At 45.2% G+C, this 22070-nt stretch overlaps 2 protein-coding genes across 11 annotated transcripts in view; one reads left to right on the top strand and one right to left on the bottom strand.

Moving 5' to 3' along the window:
• The window catches only part of Ikbkg (inhibitor of nuclear factor kappa B kinase regulatory subunit gamma), an 85658-nt gene that overhangs the window by 38710 nt on the left and 24878 nt on the right, over positions 1-22070 (top strand). The window contains exon 1 of one of the 10 annotated variants that reach the window (XM_038316208.2): positions 14333-14443. The exons of 6 other annotated variants lie outside the window; for them this stretch is intronic. The gene's annotated coding sequence lies outside the window, so the exon portion shown is untranslated. Of the gene's footprint in view, positions 1-14332; positions 14449-19121; positions 19475-22070 lie in introns of those variants that run through there. 3 more of the 10 variants (XM_038316213.2, XM_038316212.1, XM_038316204.2) reach the window with 3 other exon arrangements.
• G6pd (glucose-6-phosphate dehydrogenase) lies at positions 4-18606 on the bottom strand. Its single transcript, XM_038316199.2, has 13 exons — positions 18467-18606; positions 17742-17868; positions 5802-5839; positions 5597-5705; positions 4711-4928; positions 2902-3060; positions 2566-2691; positions 2211-2304; positions 1881-2067; positions 1315-1550; positions 1139-1215; positions 942-1034; positions 4-842 (listed from the first exon to the last, which is right to left on the bottom strand). Exons 2-13 carry the CDS (start codon positions 17859-17861, stop codon positions 752-754), a joined length of 1548 nt encoding a protein of 515 aa, XP_038172127.1. The 5' UTR covers positions 17862-17868; positions 18467-18606; the 3' UTR covers positions 4-751.

Below are 22070 nucleotides of genomic sequence, written 5' to 3' on the forward strand. Positions count from 1 at the left end.
TAAAACTGTTTGAGGATTTAATGGCAAGGTTGGGGTAGGGAAATCCTAGCTGCTACTTCTGCCTTCCTTTGGTGAGAAGGCTGCCTGTGGGTGGGATGAGGACGACCATGGGGTATGGAGTTGGTTAGGGGATATCTAGGGCCCCGAAATATTGCTAGGCAGTATGAGGTCTCTTCCAGCTGTTAAGGAGGAATGTTAAGTGGCACTGAAGCTGATGCGACCATGGGCAGATCCTCTCACACGGGTATTCTTGACCACTTCCTTCGAGTTTTGAGGAGTTTGCCCATAGACACTAGGGAGTGTGGTATTGTCATTATCCCTCTGAGGCTCAAGGGTCTTCCCCCATTGTTCCTAACTCCTATCTTGAGGAGTCTAGGAACAGACTGATAGACTGTTCTTCCTTTTGCAGGGGCTGAAGTAAGGGGAGGAGGTGATTTAGGTCTTGTGGAGAGACACGTGGCTCAGATAGGGCCAATGGTGGCCCTGAAAGCATTACAGTGAGTTTTGAACACTTGGTAGTTGAGGAATGTAGCTGGGCTCGGTGGTGGTGGCAGTGGCAGCAGCAGTGATGGCGGTGGCAGGGGCAGCAGCAACATAGGATAGAGAGTGGTGGCCTGAGCCCAGGGACTGGAATGTTTGGCTAAGGTCTATGGTCCCAAAGTCCTTCCAGTATAGGGCTAGGTGATAGGAAGGACAGACACAGAGGGGTGGTCAAAAGGGGCAGAGTGCGGATGGTGTACGTTCCCAAGGCTCAGAGCTTATGAGGGTTCACCCACTTGTAGGTGCCCTCATACTGGAAGCCCACTCTCTTCATCAGCTCATCTGCCTCTGTGGGGCCGCGGCTGGGAGGCAAAGGGAAACATGAGTGACCCTTGTCCTTGCTAATTCCCACTGTCCTGCTTCATTTGGCTTGGCTCCTTTAGCTCCCATCCTTCCCTTACCTGCCATAAACATAGGGAATGGGCTGGGGCTTCTCTCGATCAATCTTGTGCAGCAGTGGTGTGAAGATACGCCAGGCTTCCCTGAGTTCATCACTGAAGGGATACAGTGTATGATGGAGCAGAGACACATAGGGAGGGAGGGAGAAGTCCACCTCTCTTGCCTGAGTGTATTAGTCTTTGGGGATGGGTTTCCTCACCTGCGGACAAAGTGCATCTGACTCCCACAGAAGACATCCAGGATGAGGCGTTCATAGGCATCAGGGAGCTTCACATTCTGCAGGGTTGGGGAAGGGGGAATGTTGCTGATGCCACTGTATTTGGCCACCCATGGCCTCCCTTAGGGCCTTGCCCAGATGGTCCTCCCTGTGGGAACCTTGTATCTGTTGCCATAGGTCAAGTCCAGCTCTGATTCCTCAGGGTTGAAGAACATGCCAGGCTTCTTGGTCATCATCTTGGTGTATACAGCCTCATTGGGCTGCACACGGATCACCAGCTCGTTACGCTTGCACTGCTGGTGGAAGATGTCGCCTGCCACATCGCGGAACTGCAGTCTCACCTCAGCCTTACGCTCATTCAGAGCTTTGCCACAGCGCAGGATGAAGGGTACCCCTACAGGGCAGGGCTGGCCTCAGGGACTGGCTTTCCTACAGTCTTGTGCTGTGCTGTGTGTGTGTGTGTGTGTGTGTGTGTGTGTGTGTGTATGAGGGGGGGGAGAGAGAGAGAGGGGGAGAGAGAGGGAGAGGGGCAGATCACTGTGCCTGTGCACATGTGTGAATATGTATATGAGGGATAAGTATGACTAGGGTAGTGTTCCACTTGTGCCAGCCCTCCTCTCCAGCATCCCTTACCACTTATCACCATGTATCTGACCATGCTAGTAAGTGTATCTTTGAGGGTATATCAAGCCCCACTTTTCTGGGTCCTAGAGGTGTCACCTACCATCCCACCGCTCGTTCTCCACATAGAGGACAGCTGCTGCAAAGGTGGCAGTGGTGGACCCACGGGGTACTGTGGGATCATCTAAGTACCCATTGGTCGCTTCTCCTTCTCCATTGGGGTTCCCCACATACTGGCCAAGGACAACATTGTTGGTCTCCACCTCTGAGATACATTTCAACACTTTGACCTGGGGGACAAACCAATGCAGAATGGGCCCCTCAGTTACAGGGAGGGTGTAGGGAAACGGACATGAGCCCAGTTCCTTGTCATAGAGTGGCTTGCCATGGGATATAGCTGCTGGGGACCTGGTGGACATGCCTCTCTACCTACCTTCTCATCACGGACATCATCAGAATCTGTGGAGGCAGGCTTTTCCATGGCTACCAGACACAACATCTGTAGGAGGTGGTTCTGCATAACATCCCTAGTATCAGAAGAAGCAGATACTCTGGTCAAGTGCCACTTCCAGCATGGGAACAAACAGATGACCAAGTTCTAGCGGCACTAGGGTTACTAAACAAGGCTTTCTAGTGAAAAGCTGGGAAACCTTGCTTCTTTATCTGTAGTGTCTTCCATGTCTAAGGCAAGGAAGTAGACACTGACCTTGAGGTTTAGCTGACTGGGTTGAATACTAGCCCTTAGGGTATGAGGTTTAACTGAGTTAGGGTGGGATATGGGTTCTTACCTGATGATCCCAAATTCATCAAAGTAGCCTCCACGACCCTCAGTACCAAAGGGCTCTTTAAATGTGAGTATCACACAGGCAATGTTGTCTCGGTTCCAGATAGGACCAAAGATCCTGTTGGCAAATCTGTAGGAGGTACAGGAGAAAGGCTAGCATGGGAGACATTATGGAAGAGCCCATCTACCCTTGGGATTCTACAGTATAGTAGTTGCATCTGAGCCAAGCTAGAGTCTAGTACCCTGGCCGGCATCTTCGAAGAATCTGTTTTTGGGGCAGGTGGGGTTCCTCACATTGCCACCCTTGCCCTGGTCCTTTTCCACCCTGTCCCCTTTGCACCTCAGCACCATGAGGTTCTGGACCATCTCCTTGCCCAGGTAGTGGTCAATGCGGTAGATCTGGTCCTCACGGAACAGAGAGGAGATGTGGTTCGACAGCTGGTTGGAGCTCTGCAGGTCTCTCCCGAAGGGCTTCTCCACTATGATGCGGTTCCAGCCTCTGCCAGGAGCCCCCAGTCATGTTATTTCCCAAACTTTCCCCCAGGAATGGGTCCAGGGCCATGTCACTCTGACCCTTACCCCAGGGAGCAGGGCTTTCATCCACATTGTATTCTCAGGTGACCCAGGGAAGCTCTGCTGACTGCTACTGATTCTTACCCTGCACAGACAGTGTCTTAGAAGCCTTCCTGCCAACATGCTGAGGACTGGGTCAGTTTATGGGTTACCTTGGTGCTAGTGTAGCACAACTGGCACATTCTTGGGTGGCTTTGTTTCTACTCTTTCTCCATGTTAGATCCTCAGGGGGTCAGATGTAGCCCAGCAGCCAACAGAAAAGTAGGCAGGTAGGACATCAAGGACACAGCTTCCTTACTAGTTTTACTTTAATTAGTTTGGGATAGGATCTCATGTATCTAAGGTTAGCTGAGAACTTGCTATGAAGTCAAGGATGACCTTAGACTCCTGATTCTCCTGCCTCCATTTACTAAGAGCTGGGATCACAGGCATGTGCCATTATGTCTGGCTGCCCTCATTGGTCTTATTTATTTATTTATTTATTTATTTATTTTCTGTATACAAGTACTCTGTCTTCATGTACTATCTGCAAGCCAGAAGAGGGCATCAGATCTCATTACAGATGTAGGCCACCACATGGCTGCTGGGAATTGAACTCAGGATCTCTGAAAGAGCAATCAGTGCTTTTAACCACTGAGTCTCTTTCTAGCCACTGGTTTTATATTCTTGAGATGAAGTCATGCAGTGTTACTTATGTTGGCTTGACTCTTGGGTAGTCCTGCATCATCCCTTGAGTACCTGGGACTACAGTCATGGCTCAGTGCAACTGACTTCTATTGGTTTTATTTGTTTTTTAAAGTAACTTTTTTTTCTTTTTGAGACAGGCTCTTGCTATAAAGACTAGGCTAACTTTAAATTCACTATGTAATTCATGCCAGCCTTGACTACATAGTGATCCTCCTGTATCCTGACTACTTGGATTACAAGTGTGCACCAGTATACCTTCTTTAAATTTTTGTGTTGTTCTTTGAGACAGTCTCACTCCAAATTTCAGGTTAGTCTTGAACAACAAGTACTCCTCTTGCCTAAGTCTCCACAGTGCTGGGATTATAATGTGTGAGTCACCTTGCCCAGATTTTCATTGATTTTAAAAGAACAGGTTCTTTTCTTTGCAGCTCATAACAGAGCACTAAAGTTGTTTTCTAAATTCAAAATCAGGAGCAAGAGAAAGACGGTATTCAGTTTGCAGTGGTCTGTTGGGGATTCTGAAACACACACACACACACACACACACACACACACACACACACACACACACACACACACGGGGGGGGGGGGGAGAGGGGGAGAAATGCCTCATAGTAGCTGTTCTGTGGAGCAACACTGTCATCTAGTGGTCATGGTGGGAACTGTTGCTAGAAGCTGCTCAGTTATAAGTATATGTGGTAATAAAAGGCTGTTAGAAAAATCCAGTACTTATAGTTTGTTCCTTTTTTTGGAATGCTAATCCATCTAAACAACAAACAGGAGGCATTCAGCTTTTCAGCTTGCCTAGACTGGCTTGACCTGGGGACTGTTCAGAGTAGCAGAAGCAAAAGCAAACAGACAGAAACAGGGAGAGAAAGATAGGCCTTACGTCTGACTCATGCAGGTCTCTTGAATGTTCTTGGTGACAGCTTCATAGACTGTGGGGGGCAAGGCCAGGTAGAATAAGCGGTTGGCCTGCATCCCCTGGGGCAGGGCATTCATATGGCTATTGAGGTGCTTGTAGGAGGCTGGATCATCATACTGGCCAGCCACATAAGAGTTACGGGAAAAGAACTCCTCCAGCTTGGATTTTTCCTCTGGGGTGGCCTGGGAGAGATAGACAGACAAATGTCAGCTCTGCTTCTCTCAGAGTCTACACTTGTTCTGCCCTAAAGGAGTGAAGCATCTCATTTTTCTACAATGTCTTACTCCACAGCTAAGTTGGGTTTCCCTTGAGTCATCTGTCCTGACTCCACAAGTACAAGAGTTTCCTTCATCCATCTTGCTAACTTTGTACACCCATGGGGAAGAGGTTGAGGCATACAGCAGGAATACTACTGTATGCTGGTGGTACAAATCACTGGTATAGTTTACATATCCTCAGGGTCCTCATGCCTAGAACTGAAATCTGATTTCAGGAAACTATGACCTGAGAGAAAAGAATGTTGGAAGGATGTCTCTTCAAAATCATCAACAGCAAACCATAGGTGCTGAGAAAATGCCAACATGGCACATTTACAAGGGGGAAGAGGTACTTGGAAGAGTCCTACAGCTGCTGGCATGACCCAGTGTGGCAGCAGAGGACAGCAGGATGGGTCATAGTGGAACTGGGAAACAGATCTTGAGTGTTCTGGGTGGCCCTGTTTCTCAGTCAGTCAAGTGAGAAGTGGGAAAGGAAGTTTTGCTTATGATGGGAATGGGACATGTCTCCTCACGGGCTGCCTTGAGCTAGTCTTGCTGTGGGTTAGGCTCTGGTATACTCCAATGTCACTCACTTTAAAGAAGGGCTCACTCTGCTTGCGGATGTCATCCACTGTGAGATGGGAGCGGGCATAGCCCACAATGAAGGTGTTTTCGGGTAGAAGGCCATCCCGGAACAGCCACCTGAGGGTACAACAAGATTGTTATCAGGCTGGGTAGGGAAGGGCAAGGCCTGTCTCTAGTAGATGTTTTTTGGGCATAGTATAGAGATATACCTACCAGATGGTGGGATAGATCTTCTTCTTGGCCAGGTCACCCTGCAGCAGAGGAAACGTGGTCAGAAAGAGCTGACATGACCTTGATCATTCCGTACCACTGATGATCTGGGTCCTCATTTAGGGTTACCACTCAGCTACAAATATATTTACTATGCCCCCATATATCATCAGAGGGACTCAGAGAGTCAAGCCTGCCCCAGCCTTGCAGCAATACAGGTGAATAGATGAGTCTGCTGGTTTCAAAATGAAAACCCAGACATTGAGTTCATTAGAACTTAAGGATGATAAAGGCAGCACATTCAACAAAAATAAAACCTGTGAGATATGACAGAAGTCACATTAGCATAAAAGAGGCTACAAAGTAATTAGATGAAAAGTTAGAAAAATGACAGCAAGCCGGGCTTGATGATGCAGTGAGGTCTTCTCAATATAAAGGCCAGATTTGATGGCATACAACTTTCCAACATATAGGGAGAAATTGTTCCAAAAGTCCTCCTCCAAATCAGAATTTTAAAACAATAAAAAAATTTATAAGGAGAGCTGTGAATGAAAACATCACAGCAGCTGTGGTTGCTTGTACAATATTTGTACAAGATCAAGCCAGTCATCATGCCAATATGGAGTGTGTGTGTGTGTGTGTGTGTGTGTGTGTGTGTGTGTGTGTGGTGGGGAGGGTTCATAAGCTCCTGCCCCTAGGTTAGGATCTACTGGCAGCTGATGGTTGCTGGGGAGTTTAATTTTTCTTCATGGGTGTGGCTTCTGGTTGCTTAAGGAGTGGATGATGAAGCACTAATTGCATTTAGTGGGTTATAAAAAAAGAAAAGTTGGGAGGGTGAGGAGGAAGGGGGTCCAGAAGGAGTTAGAGGGAGAATGGAGGGTGGATATGCTTTAAATATTTTGTATACATGTATGAAATTCTCAAAAAATAAGTTAAGAACTATTAAAAAACCAAACCAAAGTAAAACCAATTTCCCCAAACACCAAATCAAACAACAACAAACACAAAACAAACAAACAAAAAAGAAAAAACTGGGCTTGGTGGCATAGGTCTGTAATCCTGGTACTTGTGTGGTTGGAGCAGGAGGATCAGGACTTCAAAGCTAGCCTGAGGTATATACCGTAAGACCCTATCCCTGTCTCAAAAAACAAAAACCAAAACAACAACACAACCAACAAAAATACAAACCAAACCACCACAATAAAACCAACCAAAACCTTATAATTTAGAATGATAGAGAATTATTGTTATTGTTATTATTAATTTTGGTTTTTCGAGACAGGGTTTCTCTGTGTAACAACCCGGGCTGTCCTGGAACTTACTCTGTAGACCAGGCTGACCTTAAACTCACAGTGTCACCACTGCCCGACTTTATTATTTTTTGAGACAGGGTTTTACCCAGGTAGTTCTTCCCCCAAATCAGGGTTTCTTTGTGTAGCCCTGGCTGTCCTGTAGACCAGGCTGGCCTTGGATTCAGAAATTTCCCAGTGCTGGGATTAAAGATAGGTGCCACCTTGCCCTGTCCTATTGGTCTTAAATTTAGTATGTAGTCCTGGCTAGCCTCAAACTCCAGACAATCCTCTTGTTTCAGCCTTTTTTGTACTGGGATTACAAACATGTGCCACCATGCTCAGCAAGAGGGAGAAATGGGGTGCTGGAGAGATGGCTCAGTGGTTAAAAGCACTGCCTGCTCTCTTCCAAAGGTCCTGAGATCAATTCCCATCAACCACATGGTGGGTGGTTCACAACCACCTGTAATGAGATCTGGTGCCCTCTTCTGGCCTGCAGGCATGCATGCAGGGCAGACCACTGTATACTTAATAAATAAATTTTAAAAAAAGAGGGAGAAATGTCTGGAAAAAAATTCAACCTACCATATAATGGAGAAAAGGCAATGATTACAAAGACAACCCCTGACCTGGATATCATTGCCAGTGGCTTCTATCAGAATCAAGGAAGTGAGAATTTGAGTCTGAGGCAAATTTCCCGAGGACAAAAGAAACGGGGAGTATTCCTAAAGCTAAGTTGAGAACCTTAGTTCTACAACTTGATGACAAAGTCAGATTTTTTTTTGAGACAGGGTCTCTCTACATAGCCCTGGCTGTCCTGGAACTCACTATGTAGACTAGGACTCAAGTAAATCTGGATCCCTAGAACCTATGTGAAAAGCTGGGCAGGGAAGTGCACATCTGTGACCCTAGAGCTGAGGGGTGGGGACAGCAGATTCTTGAAGCTTATTTGCCAGATAGCCAAGCAGATATTTGAGTTTGAGGCCAGCCTGATCTACAGAGTGAGTTCCAGGACAGCCAGAGCTATTACACAGAGAAACTCTGTTTCACACAAACAAACAAACAAACAAACAACCCCACCCCAAAACCCCCAAACCAAAGCAAACAACAAAAAGCCCCCCCCCCCCGAAAGAAATTAAATGAAAAATTGTAAAAAGTCATTGTGTGTTCATGTGTGTGTTTGTAGTGCTGGTAATTAAACTCAGGGACTCAATCATGCTAGACAAGTACTCAACTACTGAGTTATAGTCCCTATCTTGGCTAGTTTTTATGTCAACGACACAAGCTAGAGTCATTAGAAAAGAGGGAGCAGGGAACCTTAATTGAGAACATGCCTCCATAAGATCAGTCTATAGGTAAGCCTGTGGGACATTTTCTTTGTGATTGATGTAAAGGGCCCAGCCCATTGTGGGTAGGGCCACCTCTGGGCTAGTGGTTCGGAGATCAGGCAGAGCAAGCCAGTAAGCAGCACCCCATTCATAGCCTCTGTATCAGTTCCTGCCTCCAGGTTTCTATCCTGTGTGAGCTCCTGTCCTGACTTCCTTCAGTGATGGACTATGATATGGAAGTGTAAATAAACCCTTTCCTCCCCAGCTTGCTTTTGGTCATGGTGGTTTATCACAGCAATAGTAACTCTAACTAGGATAGTCCTAGATCTTCAATTTTTTTTTTTTGAGATAGGCTTCTACTGCTTAGCCCTGGTTGACCTTGCTATGTAGAACAGGCTGGCCTCAATTTCACAGAAATTTACCTGCCTCTACCTCCAGGGCGTAAAGGCATGTACCACCATGCCTGCCTAAAATATTTCTTGAGACAAGGTCTCAATAACTTACTCAGGTTGGCCTGGAAGTTACTCTGTAGTCCATGTTGGATTTGAATGCCATCTCAGAGTTCTGAGTAGCTGGGATTTGAGGTCTGTACAATTAGGCCTTCGGAGAAATCTTTACCTATTTTTGTGTATTGATTTTTAAACTATAGCAACTCTGTTAAGTTCAACAAATGCAGATAAAGGGGTCTAGAAAAAATTCTATTTAAAATATATTTTTATCAAAGAGGGAAGGGGATCGCTTTAATCTGATTTTGGAAATCTATCAAACACCCTAAGAACACCATACACGATGGGGTATTGGTTACTTTTCTTGTTGGTCTGACAAAATATATGACAGAAAGTAACGAGGGATAAAGAGTTCATTCAGGCTCACAGTTTGAGGGTCCAGTCAGTCTGTCATGTCAGGGAAGACATGGTGATGGGGTGTGAAGTACTTTGTGTCAATAGTCAAGAAAGAAGCAAAGAGATGAATCTGGACAGTCGCTCACCTTCCCTTGTTTTCCTTTTCAGTCAGGGATACCAACCAATAGGGTGCGCCATGAACATTCATGGTAGGTCTCCCTTCCTCAGTTAAATCTTTCTGTAAACATGATTATCTGGGTGTCTATAAGGAGAATCTAAATGCCTGATATTGCTTCTTCAGTTAGTCTCTAACTAGAAGCCCTTGCTAGTATCATAAGACAAGTAAATGAAAATGGCATAAGGTTTGGAAAAAAGACAAAAACCTGTCATTATTAGATGATAGCTATTTACTTAAAAATACCTCAAATCAACCTACAGTGTAATTATTAGAGCTAATGAGGGTTTAGCCAAGTTGCTAGATTAAAAAAAGTGATAGGAGTAGGTAGTGATTTCTTAGGATATAAAGTAATAATCATAAGCCAGCATTGTACTGCAGCCTATAATCATAGTGGAGGTAGGAGGAGGATAAGGACTTCAGATTTATCCTTAGATACTTGCGCTCAAGGTTTGCACATAGAGAAGGGAGAGATGAGAGGAGAGAGTGATGAAAATATGAAGGGCATGTGTAAAATTCTAGGTTCAGTCTCCAGTATTATAAAACAAAAAAAAAAGAAGGAAGAAAGAGAAATAGGTAGGCAAGCCTGGCATTACAGCCTCAGTGGTAGGGCATGTGTTTAGCATGTGCAGGGCCCAGAGTATAATCCCTAGCACCAAAAAGACAAGATGCAGCCTTAGAGATAGTATTTAATGAACTTATCTGTATTCAGAATATCTAAATAGCTCCTATGACACACTATAAAACAATCTAACTAAAATGGGTAAAAGGTTTGGCCAGATATTTCACCAGAAAGAAAATAAATGGCCACTAAATAATACATGGAAAGTGTTCAAGATCATCAGGTGACGGTGACAGAAAATAGAAATTGAACAAGACACCTCTTCATACTCATTAGAATGGTTGTAATCCAAATGATAATAGTTGGATACGTTGGTACATACTTACAAGAGTCAGGAGGAACTTCATGAGTAAAAGGCTAGCCCGGGCAACATAGTTCCAGGCAAACCTGAGCTACATGGGACCCTCGTGTCAAATAGAACTCCCTCCCCTGCAAAACCAAACTGTTGGTATGGAACTCACAGACTGTGGGTAGAAATGTGTAATAGTTCAATTTAAAACATTTTGGCAGCCTATTATCAAGTGAAGCACCTACACCTATCTTATGACCCACCATTACTCTACTAAGTGTTACTCTAGAGAAAAAAGCAGGCAGCCAGACACCCAAAGATCTGTGCATGAATGGTCATGGCAACTTTAATTTAAAATAGCCTGGACCCAGGTGGTGGTGGTGCACACCTTTAATCCCAGCACTCGAAAGACAAAGGCAGGTGAATCTCTATGAGTTTGAGGCCATCCCGGTCTACAGATTGAGTTCCAGTACAGCCAGTGTTACACAGAGAAACCCTGTCTCAAACAACAACAACAAAGGAGTCCAGAGATGCTCAAATCAACCAGCACACAGTTGGAAAAAACTGTATATCTGTATTCAGCTACTCAGGAATGAGCTACCATTCCAAACAGTGTTGGTAAATCTCAAATACATTATGCTAGACCACAGAATCTAGACAAAAAAAACTAGCTAGCAAGGGTACCCAAGAATTGTGTGGGGAGACAGAAATGTTCTAGATTAGGCCATTACCAGCACAGCTACCATTTATGCATTATAATGTGTACTCAGAAAAGAGGGTGAAAATTGAGCAATGACTACAAAGTGGGGAATTTGGGAGACTTCTTGGGTACAGATTTTTACTGAAGGTTTTGAAACAGGATCTGGCTATGTAATCTTAATTTGGGACTTGCTAAGTGGCCCAGACTGGCCTTAAACACAAAGCAATCCTTTTGTCTCAGTCTCCTAAGTGCTGTGATTACAGGTGAGTGCCAGTACACCTGGCTTTATTTACTTAAAATTGATTGTTGTTGAGAATGGGTTTCATGTATCCTAGGCTAGCCTGAAACTCATTATGTAGCCAAGGCTGGCCTTGAACTCCTAGTCCTCCTGCTTTCACCTCTCTAGAATTATAGGAGTATACCACCATATGTTTTATATTGTTTTAAGCAAGAGCTTTGTTATGTAGCTCAGGCTAGTCTTGAACATCTTCCTTGAAGTGAATCTCCTGCTTCAGCCTCCTAAGTGGTAGGACTTCAGATGATAATTCTGTTTCTTTTTAAATTTAAATAATTACTTTATTTTTATTCTGTGCATGTGTGGTGGCATGTGCACATTAGTACAGGCACTTATAGAAGGCAGAAGAGGGCACAGGATCCCCTGGACTGGGAATTATAGGGAGTTGTTAACTGCCTGTTGTGGGTGCTAGGAACCAAACTTGGGTTTGAGCAAAAGAAGCAAGTACACTTAACCAATGAGCTATCTTTGCAGCCTATTTCTTAATGTGGGAGAAATTTACAAGGGTGTGCCAAGTTTGTGAAATGTTGCCCAGCTGCACCCTTAAGGTCTGTGTTCTTTTGGTTGTATATTTTAATAAATATTACAATCATCTTGGGGTAAAAATAGAGTTCAGTGGTAAAGTATTTAGCAAGCATGAGGTAGTGGGTTTGATCCCTAGCACTGCAAAACTAACAAATCAAACAGCACCCCACAAAAAACCACTATAAATTTTAATAGATACAAGTTAACTCCTTTTATTTACTAACATTAAGCAGCTGGCACAATAAGCAATTTAAAGCAATACCATTGCAGAAGTTAATATTATAAAGAACCTAGAAATAAGTTCAATAGAATACATGTGTGGGTTTACAGAGAAAATGATCCAATTGTATTAAAGATGACTTATTTAAGACCCCATGTTCCTCTCTAAGTCAACATGCACACCCAGTTCAATCTCCTATCATAAACAGCCCAACATGCTTTCATTTTGTACCCTGCCAAACAAGGTATAAAAAGGAAGGGCTGAAATGGATACCAAGCTCTTGAAGAATAGAGTAGGGCATCTGCCCTTTCATCTCAAACCCTATAATTAGGAACATGGGATGTGTGCAAACCCACACTACACAGGGTACTGCTACTACACTTGGAGAGGTGAGTAAGTGGCACCAGGAGTGATGCACTGGTCCCATCTGTATCCCAACTCACTCTACAGAAAAAGCAACACTGAGTGTTAAGGACCTGAATATTTATGCAGAAGTAATTTGTTGAAACTTTTATTACAGTTTATTATTATTTTATTTATCCAATTAAAATTTCAAAACACCACTCTATCTAACAAGGTATCTTGGCGCTAATTTCCCAGATGTTTGGTATGAGTTTCAGATGGAGTTGGTCTAAGTTTAAACAAGCTATTGCAGAATGCAGCCAGAACAATACTCCTTATCTGGGCCCACTGTTACCTGGAAAGATGCGGGGCTCCATGGACCAGGGACCTTCAGAAAGTGAAGTGAACTGCTGACCCCTTTAGTACAATAACCAATAGGAAAGTTCCTGCCAACACAAGTGAACTAGTATACTGCAGAGCCCATGCTGACTAGTTTTTTAAGATGAAGAGGTAGGGCTGGAGAGGTGGCTTGGTAGTTAAAAGCACTGGCTATGCTTTCAGAGGATCCTGGTTTGATTTCTAGGACCCATATGGTGGCTCACAACCATCTGTCACTCCAGTTTCAGGGGATCTCATGCCCTCTTTTGACCTCTGACTGCACCAGGCATGCAAGTTGTACAGACATACATGCAGGCAATATACCCATATACATAAAATAAATAACATAAAATCAAAACATTAAAGAGGTAATACAACTTTAGATACAAACTTCAAAAATGACTGAGCCAGATATAGTAGTATATACCTGTAATCCCAGTATTTGGGAGGAGAATAACTGAGACAGGAGAATAACAAGTTCAAGGCCAGCCTGGGAAACTCAGTGAGCCTGTTTTAAAAAATGGGGGCAGAGGCTTGTGGGAGAGGCTGAGGCTGAGTGGTAGACTTGCTTAGCATGAAAGAAGCCTTGAGGTATTTCCCGAGTAATGTATTAACAAACAAGAGATTGAGCCATGTGGCTGCATTGATGAATTCATTTCTATAGGAAATTGCAATTCTGGATAGGAATGGTTAATGTTTGTCTTTAGAGGTTTGCTGAGTGACAGGTCTATGGAAGCGAGTGTGTGCAGGTCATTTCCAGGTTCTACTGGGTTCCCAAAACTTCCACAAGGGGCGGTTACCAAACTTTGGCAACCTGTATTGGCCTGAGGGAGCAATTCCCTCCACTTAGTGCCCACATCTCCTAAGTGCTCAGGATTAAAGTCCTGAGCACTGTGGAGTGGGTTCATATGATACCTGCTATCTTTCCTATGAACTTCTGGGAGTCAGAGCCCAGTGGCCACCTTCTAGCCCTATGCTCTACGATGACTATCTTTAGGAAAATGTCTAAGACTTGTTGCCAGCTGGGCTCATACTGCTCTAGAGACTCCTCATCTGTCATTCCCTCATGTGATACCTAGCCTGGCCACCTGAATGTCCTACTTACTGTCCCCCAAGTCACTTTGCTGGACAAAGCTTTTACCCTGTTGTGCTAGATGGCTGCTCTTACAGGTCCCACAAAGGTCAGCTTAGACAAGCCTCATTCTGGGCCAGGATCTCCCCTGAGGATGGTTCTTGGTTCCTTAGAGTACCCTCAATGCCTGCCCCTGGCATCTCCCATCAGTGGGATGTAGGTTACTGCTCATGTTCAGAGGACTTTGTCCTGGCCTCACACACTCCAGAAAGAGCTGACTTGCTGGAAACTAGACACTGAAAGAAACAATGAGAACCCTGGCTTTCAAACCTCTCCTAGCAGACAGTGTTTGCTCATGATCAAATCCCAACAGACTGGGAGGAATCAGGACAGACTCCAGCCAATGTATTGGTGGTAAGGGACAGGTTTGCTGAGTCACAGTTGCCCCACACCCAGAGCTGTTTGTTCTTGTTCCTTTTGGGATTAACCAGACATAGAACCTGCTCTCCTTGTTTTAGTTCAGTTCCTGCAACCGGCAGCTTGCCTGGCTTCAAGTCACTCAAGGGAGGTGAGGTAGGACTAAGGACAGTGGGGCTGGGGGGGGCAGCCATTCTTCTCAGGGATAGGGGTGACCTTGCCTTTCCTGCTGGCTTCATGATTCTTACTGAACTCATCTTAAATAAGGGACATGAGAAGAACTAAAATCTAAACTTACCATGTGTGGGAGTGGGGGCAATTAGAGGTAGCTGGAAGTCTCTCATCTTTGCCACCCCCTCACATTGCCCAAGGATCATGGCAGGGGAAGGAGACACCTAGGACGTGTGGTGACTTAGGATAATTAGAGCATGATTAAGATCTCCAGCCAGATGAGGGCAAAGAGACCTGAGTACCAACTGACCTGTGATCAGCTGAGGTTTGACCTCTTGTTTTATAAACCCAAATCACAGGCAAGGGTTGTTGGGAATGAGGGACCCCTCTAGCTTCCCAAGGTGGAGTTCTGGGCTGGATCTCCAAGGAGATCAGCTGGCTTCCAGTTGGAATGAAACAGGGGGAAATGTGAGGTAGGTTTTGGCTGAAAAAAAAATCTAACAAAAGGCCTTCTTCCTATACTCTGGGGCCCCATGAGTCACCAGGCTTTTGAGAGAATGCCAAGGTCATCATGACACAGCAAGAATATTACCAGCCCAAGGGAGAAGTCAGTTCTGAAATGACTCAAGAAAAGGGATGGGCTTGGAATGTCAGGTCACACCACACAGGCTTGTCAGCAGGATGGACCCTGACTACTCACAGTCTATGGCTGTCACATGGTCTAGGTGGGGAAACTGATATATAAAGATGAACCCTGTAGTGAGGCCATCTGCCCATGTGGACTCCCGAGGCCTACTCCTTTTCTCTGCATAAGGGGAAAGAATCCCTTTCTAGTCTCACCAAGGTCCTACTGGCTGGGGGAGATGCCCTTTTAGGTCCACAGTTTCTTCCCCCTATTGATCCATAAGGACAGGGTTTACTGGAGTGGGACGGTAAGGATTCCTGTTTCCTTCCTTGTTTGGGTGGGGTCTTGAAAAGAGGAGTAGCTACAATAAGGCAGCATAAGAATGCCCCTAGGTAGGAAGCTAGGTACATGGGTAAAGACTGGGTAAGGAAGGGGAGAAAGAAGGGGCAGAGGAAAACTACGTGGGCTCAACTTGCCCTAGTGTGTTCCAGTGTCCTAGGGTTGGGCCTGCCAGCCACTGGATTTCTTTTAGTCTCGAAATCACACTGAGCTTATTCCCAATTTAGAGGACAATGGTCCTCTTATCCTCAACTTGGGACCTCTGTATTGCAGGGGCCTTAGTACATAAGAGCCCATTTGTGACTTCTGCCACATACAGCTCCCTAAAACCCTGTTGGTTTGCTTGTTCCTAAAATACAGTGTCCCCACAAGGAGGATAGGGACTGAGGCTGTTGTGCATTGCAGGAGACACTTGATTGCTACATTGAATGAATGGAGAACTTGCAGGTCTCCTAGATCAGCTAGCACCTTGCCTGCCTCGTTCATTCAGAATCAGGCAGGAAATACTCTGGAGGCTGTCACAGCACAGGGTTTGTCGGTCTCAGTCCCTCTGAGAGGAACAGAGAGAAACGATGCTCTTCAGCAAACCTCTCTTTCTTCCCCCACTCCCTTCTGCTGGAGCTAGCACTTCCCATTTCTACTCTGGAAGCCTTAGTTCTCACTCCCAGAGCAGAGGAGAGTAAAGGGGAACCATACTGATTGCAGTGAAATGAAGTTGCTCAACTTCAGGCTAAAACTCACATTATCAGCCTCCGATAAAGCTGGCCCTTGTTTGTTAGATGAAAACTACCAAGGCTCAGAAAAATGTAGACATTTGTTCCAGGTCACACAAGCTATTAATGAGGTGTCTAAGAGTTCAGGTCCTGCAGCTGTAAACCATCTTTGCTGTTTGGGTTATTGTTTTTTTTTGTTGTTGTTTGGGTTATTGTTGTTGCAAGCTTATGAAAGCATGGGTGGGGCAGGGGAAGTCATCCTTAGTTACTTTCTCTTCCAGATGGCCCTTTAGATCGAAGGCCCTAACAGAGTCGTATATACTAAGGTTTGTGGTTGATACATGCAGCATTGCTCTTTTAAGGGTACTAGGTTGCAGCCAGGACTGAGGGTAGGACTGCTGTACTGTGTGTTCCGACTGGGTACCTCTCTTGGGTCTTAAGAGTTACAGGGAGTCAGGAGACAGTGCCTTGGGTGTTTTTCCCTTGCCCTTTCAGGAGCAGAGCCTTTCTCCTCTGCTTCTGCATTCCTTTTCTAAGTTTTCCCACTCCCAGTTTTGCTCAGAAATACCAGGTTGTCAGAGAACAGGTTTGGCAAAGGGGGTGGCATGTTCTGATTTCCTTTTTTTGGTGGTACTGGAATTGAACTTAGGGCCTCATGCTTAAGAGGTCAGTACTTTACCACTGAGCTACAGCCCTAGCCCTTAGTGGGTGGTAATGCTATGTATGAACAAATAACCATAGAGTTCCTCCAGCATTCAGGGGCCCAGAGCATGGAAGGTTCTGAGCCAGTGGCTACCTTCTCAAGAACACACCAGTTCTGATGAAGTTCTTGCTCAAGATTACACAATAAGTTAATAGTGAAGATGGTCATACGAGGGTGAGCTGATTCCAGAGTTAAAAATCAAGCAACTGAGTTTACCTTTGCCATCAAACTCTGGTCACTGAACATGCCCTCCCGCCACATAGCACATAGAGGGTGCCCCCACCTGTCCCAGTCTCACTGGGTACCATCAATACCACCCCTCTGACTGGGCTTCTGTTCTTCAGGTTATCCTAACAGAGCACAATGGTAGTTGTTCCAGTTGGACAACTGGAAACCAGGTGGAATTAACAGAAATCTGAAGTAGGCTTTGGAAGATGTGGCAAAGAGGAGGTGTTTGTCTCTAGGGAGCTTAATTCAGTAGAGAGAAAAGAGGCAGAGGCAGGACCTCAGATCCTTTCACTGAAATTGAATGTAACATTTGTCAAATTACAGATTTGAAAAAAAATATACTGAAGAGCATTCTCTAATTGCACCTCAGTGTTTTTTCCATCCAGGAGGAAGAAGTTCAGCTAGATGGTGCTTTATAACTTGGATGCCCCAAGTCTGGTCCACATTCAATTGCTGAGCATAGATTTCTGAAACGCCTTGCAAGTGAGAAATTGAACACAAGTACATGATATATAGCAGGTACTGCTGTGATGATCAAGACACACAGGTGGGAACATATGCCATAAAGTTCAAACTAGTAGAACCTGTGTGGCCCCTTAGCAGTCAGCTGGGAAAGTTGAGGTACATATTTGATTTTTTTTTTAGACTCAGGGTCTAAGGGGAGACTCACCGATGCACCCATGATGATAAATATGTGTGTATCAGCTTGGTGGAAAGCATCACCCTGGTACAACTCTTCCCTCAGGATCCCACACACCTGGGTCCGGCTCAGGGCCACCTGCTCTGCCATGATGTTTCTGGTGGAAGAAAGGCTCATTGATAATGCAGGAGAACAGAAGAGCATTGACAACTTAACCTTATCCAAGGGTCCTATGTGTTCTCACCAGGGTAGTGACTGATTACTGACTGAAACTACTGACTGGGAATGCTGAGTGTGCTCGCAAATGCAGAGTCAGAAACTGCCGCCTCTGGGCTTCAGTCATACTCTCATATGTTGTCTTCTCTGGGGGCTGTACATTACGAAATCACTATAAGCATTAATGTAATTCAGTTAGTACATCCACTCTGGGAAGCGAAATAAAATCCGGCCAGAGCATCGCACTGTGTCTGGGGCCATCACACTCTGTCAGAAACACCACAATGAACTGAGCTTGTTTGTGCAGATGATGGAGTTCAGCTCCAGCTCTCTCCTAGCCAAGCTAGGTGATCCCGGAAAGCCCCTTCTCTTCTAAAAGTATAGTTCTTATGGGCCCAATGCGGGGAAGTGTGGGGTACAAAGGGATAGGTTAAGATCTCGTAGATTTTCTTCCATATCCAAGCATGACAAATAGCGCGAATCAAAGGGACACGCGGCGCACATCCCTCCACCGGTGTGCCATCAGACCACCCCTTTACCTGCGTTTAGTTGATGCTGCCAAACAGGTTCACAGTTCTGGAGTGCACAGCTCGTTTCCGGGGGCTGCGCTTTGCTGGCCCATTTAACGCAGGAGGGCGGGTGCTTTGGCTTAGCTGACCCGCCTCAGGAGAGGCAGAAGGGGAGGAGCTTCCGACTACTCCATCGGTGAGGGAGGGAAGAGGAGCAGAAGTAAATGCGCACGCAGCCCTTGCAAGCCTTAACCTGTTGGCAGTCCTTGCTTTCCCTGCTCCGCGATAGCAATGCCTTGCTGGCATAGGTGCAGCTCCGCACAGTTTTCCTGGGTCCCCATTGCCACCCCAGGCACACTGTATGGTCTGTTTTTTCGGTGGACCCTCGTGTCCCTGCGCCCTCCAGTATGACCCCATTTCCGCTAGCAGCATAGCCACGCCTCCCCTTGTGATCGGTTTGGCTTCCTTTCGCAGCTTCTTGTAGGCTTTTTCCGCCGTAGGGACTCGGTGATAAGAGAGCCCAGTGAACAGACTTAAACTAAGATGTTTTAGTGTGGATGCGACGCCTTGAAAATGGAGTGGGAGTGGGGGCGAGTGTGGGTGTGGTGGTGCACTCCTTTAGTCCCAAGCACTCGGGAAGCAGAGGCAGGTAGATCGCTGTGAGTTCAGAGGCCAGCCTGGACAGCTAGGAGAGAAACCATGTCTCAAAAAAGAAAGTGTTTGCGTGGAGGTGATGTTTATCAGTGATGAGCGTTTCGCTGTTCAGATGGCCAACGCAGGCTAGAGCTTCGAAGCTTCTCTTCGGAGCAAGATGCAGCACTATTTTAGCTTCGCAGCTACAGTTAATCTTCACGGTTTCGAGTCTGTTTTACTTCCGGATCCCACACTTACGACAACGGAAGCCGGAAGCGGGAGTTTCCACAGCCGACAAAGGAAGGGTGAGCGCTTAACTACGACTTTCTGGGAGCTCCGATTCAGTCTGAGAGGTCGGATCCCGCTGTTCCCGCCCTCTTCACTTCTGGCTGACTCTGCTGACAGGTGCGGTCCTCTTCTCCAAAGACAGGGCTCCATTGGTGGCCGTTCCGCAGCTTCCGAGGCTCCTGAGTCCCCACCCCACCCCCCTTGGGCCCAGTTTGTTCTGTCGCATGCTTTCGCATGCTTTTAGAGCATTGGTTCAGGAGTGCTGATTCGCGACCCAGCTTCCCTCTGCTGCAGCTGTCGCCTAAAGGCTTCGGAGACATTTTTCTGTTGATCAAACTTAGTTTTCTGAAACAATATCTCGCGATGTGGGCCAGGCAGACCTCAAACTCAAGATTCTCCTCCCTCAGCCTTTTCGACTGCCGGAGTAATAGGCGCCACTAGGCCAAGCTGTTTATAAAACTTGAGTGCATTTGAAGTCTTTAAAAAGTTTTCAAGTGTATCTTGACAGCTAAATATCTTATGCACCTCTGCTCACTTTGCAAATGATTAGTAATTTATTGGCCTGTTCTCACACCATTGATCTGATCTGAGAATGACTGTGTTGTCTTGGTATTTCTTAGAAAAAAGGAAGGACCGGAAGCAGAAGCAGAGAGAGTCAGGGAGGAATAGTTGGTGGAGAGGAAGGAAAGAAGGGAAATTAGGTAGTATAGGGCCTTGTAGGCTGTTGTACAGACTTTGTTTTTTGCACTGGGAGAAATGGGAACTCTGATAGGGTTCTTAGTAGAAGGGAGAAGTAGTCTGAGTTATCTTTGAGGTAACTGGCCCCAGTGGGGTCAGTTGATTGTAAAGGGCAAGGGAAGAAGCAAAACATTGTGATTTGTAAAAAGATTGTTGCAGTCATCCATGGGAAAGATGATAGTACTGTCAGCCTTTTATTATTGAAAACTGTAAAAATGTATAAAAGTAAGTTTCATGTACACATTTCTTTAGCTGTCTCTATCAACTCATAGCTAACTTTAATTCACACCCCTTTACAGTCTTCTACCATGATTATTTTCTTCTTTAGAAAATATGTTATTTTATGTGTATGGGTGTGTTGGCTGTGAGTATGTATGTGTACTTCATGCTTGCTGAGTATGTATGTGTACTACATGATTGTCTGGTGCTAAAGGAGGTCAGAAGAAGGTGTCAGGTCCCGTTGGATTGGGGTTACAGATGTTTGTGAGCCACCATGTGGGTGCTGGGAACTGTCCTCCGCAGCAACAGCAAGTGCTCTTAACCACTGAGTCATCATCTCTCCTGCCCCACCCATTATGATTTTCAGTAACAGCTTTCTTGAGACATAATTTGCATGCTGCACCATTCACGTTTAAAAAAATATTCATTTACTGTTATTGTGTGTGTGTGTGTGGGTGGGTATGTGTGGGTGGGGGTGGGAGTGGGGGTGGGGGAGGTAGCATAGGTGCCATGGCCTGAATGTGTAGAGGTCAGAGGACAACGTTGTTGAGCCAACTCTCTCCTTCTACCTTTACATGTGTTCTCAGATCTCTAGGCTTGCATAACAAGGGCATTTATCCACTGAGATATCTCACTTGCCCATAATTCAAAATTTTTAGAGATAGAGTCTCATGAAGATCCCATTCTTTTGAGTTCTAACCCTCCTGCTTTTAATTCCCAAGTGCTGGGATTATAGAAGTATACCACCACACCTGGCTACAATTCACATATTTAAGGTGTATAATTCAGTGGTTTTTAGTGGATTCATGGGAGTGTGCTAACATCACTAATTGCAGAACATCGTCATCACCCCCAAAAGAAATCCTAAGAAACCCCAATCCACCTAATCTAAATAACCACTAAACTACTTTCTGTCTGGATTTACATGTTTTTGAATATTTATTATGAGTGGAAGTACATACAGTATTTAGTGTTTGGTAACATTTCTTTCTCTTAGCAGTTCTTTAGAGCATGTGTTATTGTTTTGGCATGTGACTGTACTAGATTTTGCTTATTTATCAGTTGATGGACATTTGGATTGTTTCCTCTCTGGCTGCTTTGAGTAATGCTACTGCTGTGATCATTTATAGGACTTGTGTTTTCATTTCTTTTGGATATATCCTTAGGCATCTCCCTTTTATTATGCAGTGAATTTCAGACATGTGAATATTCCATTATGCATCTCTTTCAGAAAGGACTCTAAATAAACATAACTACAATACTATGATCACACTTAAAATACTTAATGTTATAGAGGTTCTTCGTGAATTTGTTATGATGAGGGAGGGAGAAGAAAAGGAACAGAGAAACTATTAGAACAAACAAGCAAACAAAAGCACAGAAATACTCAAGCTTTTTGTTCTGATAATTGGGGGATGGATTCGTTTTCAGCTGATAGTAAGGGAAGTTGTGGGTAGAAGTGGATTTGGGAGACTCACTTTTTTGGGTAGTGCTGGTGAATGTTTGGCAGTGCTTTATTGCTGAGCTACACCTCTAGCCCTGAGAAATTAATTTTGAGACTACCTCTTTGTGTGTGTGTGTGTGTGTGTGTGTGTGTGTGTGTGTGTATTTATGCATGTGCGCATGCCTAGGAGACCAGAAGAGTACATTAGATCCCTGGAGCTTGAGTTATAGATGGTTATGAGCTGCCCAACATGGGTACTGGGAAGTAAACTTGGCTCCTCTGGAAGAGCATTGAGCATTCCTAACAGCCCCA

This window comes from Arvicola amphibius, chromosome X, assembly GCF_903992535.2.
Source record: "Arvicola amphibius chromosome X, mArvAmp1.2, whole genome shotgun sequence".
Classification (NCBI taxonomy): Eukaryota; Metazoa; Chordata; class Mammalia; order Rodentia; family Cricetidae; genus Arvicola; species Arvicola amphibius.